The sequence below is a fragment of the Montipora foliosa genome, chromosome 3 (assembly GCF_036669935.1).
Source record: "Montipora foliosa isolate CH-2021 chromosome 3, ASM3666993v2, whole genome shotgun sequence".
NCBI classification, from domain to species: Eukaryota; Metazoa; Cnidaria; class Anthozoa; order Scleractinia; family Acroporidae; genus Montipora; species Montipora foliosa.
Window position 1 is genome coordinate 7,920,782 of NC_090871.1, and position 2,500 is coordinate 7,923,281.

General features: G+C 40.7%; 1 protein-coding gene across 1 annotated transcript in view; it reads right to left on the reverse strand.

Moving 5' to 3' along the window:
- Window positions 1–2,500, reverse strand: part of LOC137996645 (epithelial cell-transforming sequence 2 oncogene-like) — a 47,628-nt gene that overhangs the window by 13,987 nt on the left and 31,141 nt on the right. The window contains exons 22-23 of the mRNA XM_068842159.1: window positions 1,230–1,325; window positions 628–701 (exon numbers count right to left, since the gene is read on the reverse strand). Of these exons, the coding sequence (XP_068698260.1) occupies window positions 628–701; window positions 1,230–1,325 (170 nt within the window). The remainder of the gene's footprint in view (window positions 1–627; window positions 702–1,229; window positions 1,326–2,500) is intronic.

Consider the following 2,500-nt stretch of genomic DNA (forward strand, 5'->3'; position numbering starts at 1 on the left):
GATTAGGTTACCTAACTATATCCAAGGACAGAATACGTTTATTTGTTTGAAAAAAGGAGAAACTATTTCGAGCCTCCTAAGCCTGTTATTCACGCTATCGACAGCCCGACGAAGATGCTAAGATGATGAGGCCTAACAGGCTATCCACAGTTTCCACCACCCGGGTGATATGGCTGAGTGCATGCGCGAGATACTGGCGTGTCGCCTTTCGTTCAATTGATGAGTTTGACAGTCTAAAAAGGCCCGAAACTTCCGTGCTGCATTCAAAATGCACCGAGCACACACGCTTGTTCGTGAATAAAATCCCTTCGGTTCTCGTCGTATCAGCTCTCTTGGTATTTTGAAGCCATCAAAGGGGGATACTTTATCCTCTATCCTTCAATTTTTTTATTATCCTATTAACATTTTTCTTTACACGGATCCATAAGCTATATTAGCTTTAAAACCTACCGTGTTCAAATTAAAGATGTTGTTATTGTTGTTGTTGTTGCGATCAGGCGGTCTTTTCTTTCGTGTACTATCTAAAGGAAAGAACGCCTGATCGAAGTTTAGGGATAATTTAACAGCGACATGTTCGAGTCCGGCTAACGAGTATTTGCTGATCCAAAGAAAGAAGCATCAGCTTACCTCATCATTTTTGTATTTGGCTGTTTTTCGTGGCGTCCAAGAAATGAGCGAAACTGAGGATTCTGTTCTTTACACTGTTGATGAAAAACACAGAACATTTTATATGAGGACAAAAATATCGTCGACTTCATGATAACGAGGATATTATATTAATAATTGATTAAGTAGATTATGATTAAAATGATGACGTTTAATGATCGCGATAACGAATGATGATGTAGCTGTTGTGAAGAGCAAGATGATACCAGTATCAAACATGTATCCTTGGCCAAAAAAAACAGCTGAAAAAGCATATCTGACATTAGTATGTCCACACAAGTGAATCGTACTTTCCGCGCATTCTGATTGCCTAGCTTGGGGATGAATAGCAGGTGCTTTTCACCTCGACTGAGAAAACGAAAAAGAAAAAAAAAAAACAAAGTGGCCTCCCGTTTCACTTCGGTTACCGAGAAGCAGATTTGATCGATAAACTCGGCTGATTATTCAACTTGAGTGGCATATACCCCAAACAATTATTCACCTCAGTGTCGGTGAATAGTGGAAGATATTTCCCGAGACGTTCGTCGATAACTGTTAAATTATTGGTCAGCATCGTCACTCACCCGTTCCAGCGTTTGGAGGGTAACAGGATAGTTATTGAGAAAGTTCGTGTAAGCTCGAAGCTGTGATGTAAAATTAAGAAAAATATCTCCTAGCATCTGAAACGGAGAGAAAAAAAATACATCAACATTTCTGGCCTTCGATATGGATTAAACTGTGACACGTAAACGAGATGGAATGAACGCGAAAAACTTATGAGTAGCACCAAGTTTTATTATATGACCAACTCCAAATGATGAACCGAATCCCGCCCTGTGATTGGATACCCGAGCGGAGTTTTCTTGCCCGCTCGGGATTTCTCGTTTGGATTTCTCGTCAAGATCAAAGATCATTTTTTGGTGTTTTATCCCACAAAATAAATCCCTTATTGACCAAGTTTGTTCGATGAAGTTGGCTGGATATTGTCCTTGTTCTTTTATTGCCTGTTTATGGACCTCGACTTTGCTTCGTCGCAAAAAAAGAACCTTGGCCAATATCCAGCCATCTTGACCTATATGCTTGGTCAATAACCCATACATATTGTCGTCGACGTCGCCGTCGTAGATCTTAAAGTCCCTTTTAGGCAAGGACAACGGCAACGTCAACGGGATCAGGGGCCCGTTTCTCGAAGGTCCCGAAACTTGACGGGCCATTTTCGGGTGTCACTTCCCCTTTGTATCTCAAGAACGGAGAGGATTTAAGGCGTCAAACTTCAGATTTATTTTTCTTTCTGTTACCTTGAAAACATGTTAAAAGATCGGCTTTGCAAAGCAAGCGGTTGACAGTTTCACAGATGGCTTTTCGGGCTCGAAACGTTTTCGGGACTTTTGAGAAACGGGCCACGGGACGCAACCAATAGATAAACTTCAGTTGCGGGACAAAACGGTCGGACTGTTCAGCCACAGCAGGACACCCAGCACTCGCTCACCCTTAGTTATCGTCGAGAACGACGGACGAATATGCAACACCACCACTAATGTATTCGTTCTTATAATATAATTTATATATATATAATTTGTTACATCAAATGAAATAATCGTCACAGTTATTATTATCATCATTATTCATAATCATTAATACACTTCGAAATCTTTGTAATTGGTTTTTCAGAATTCCAGGGGGTTTTCAAGATTCTTTGAGGCGCATGCGAGCCCTGTGTGGTTTCAGAATGGAAGCAAACTTGGATGAGGGCAAGAATGAATTAGATAAGAAAGTTGCTCTATCACTTTGCAGCCTTGCTCCAGCACAGTCACAAATGTATTTATTTTTAGGGGCCGCCAATTTTAACCAATCA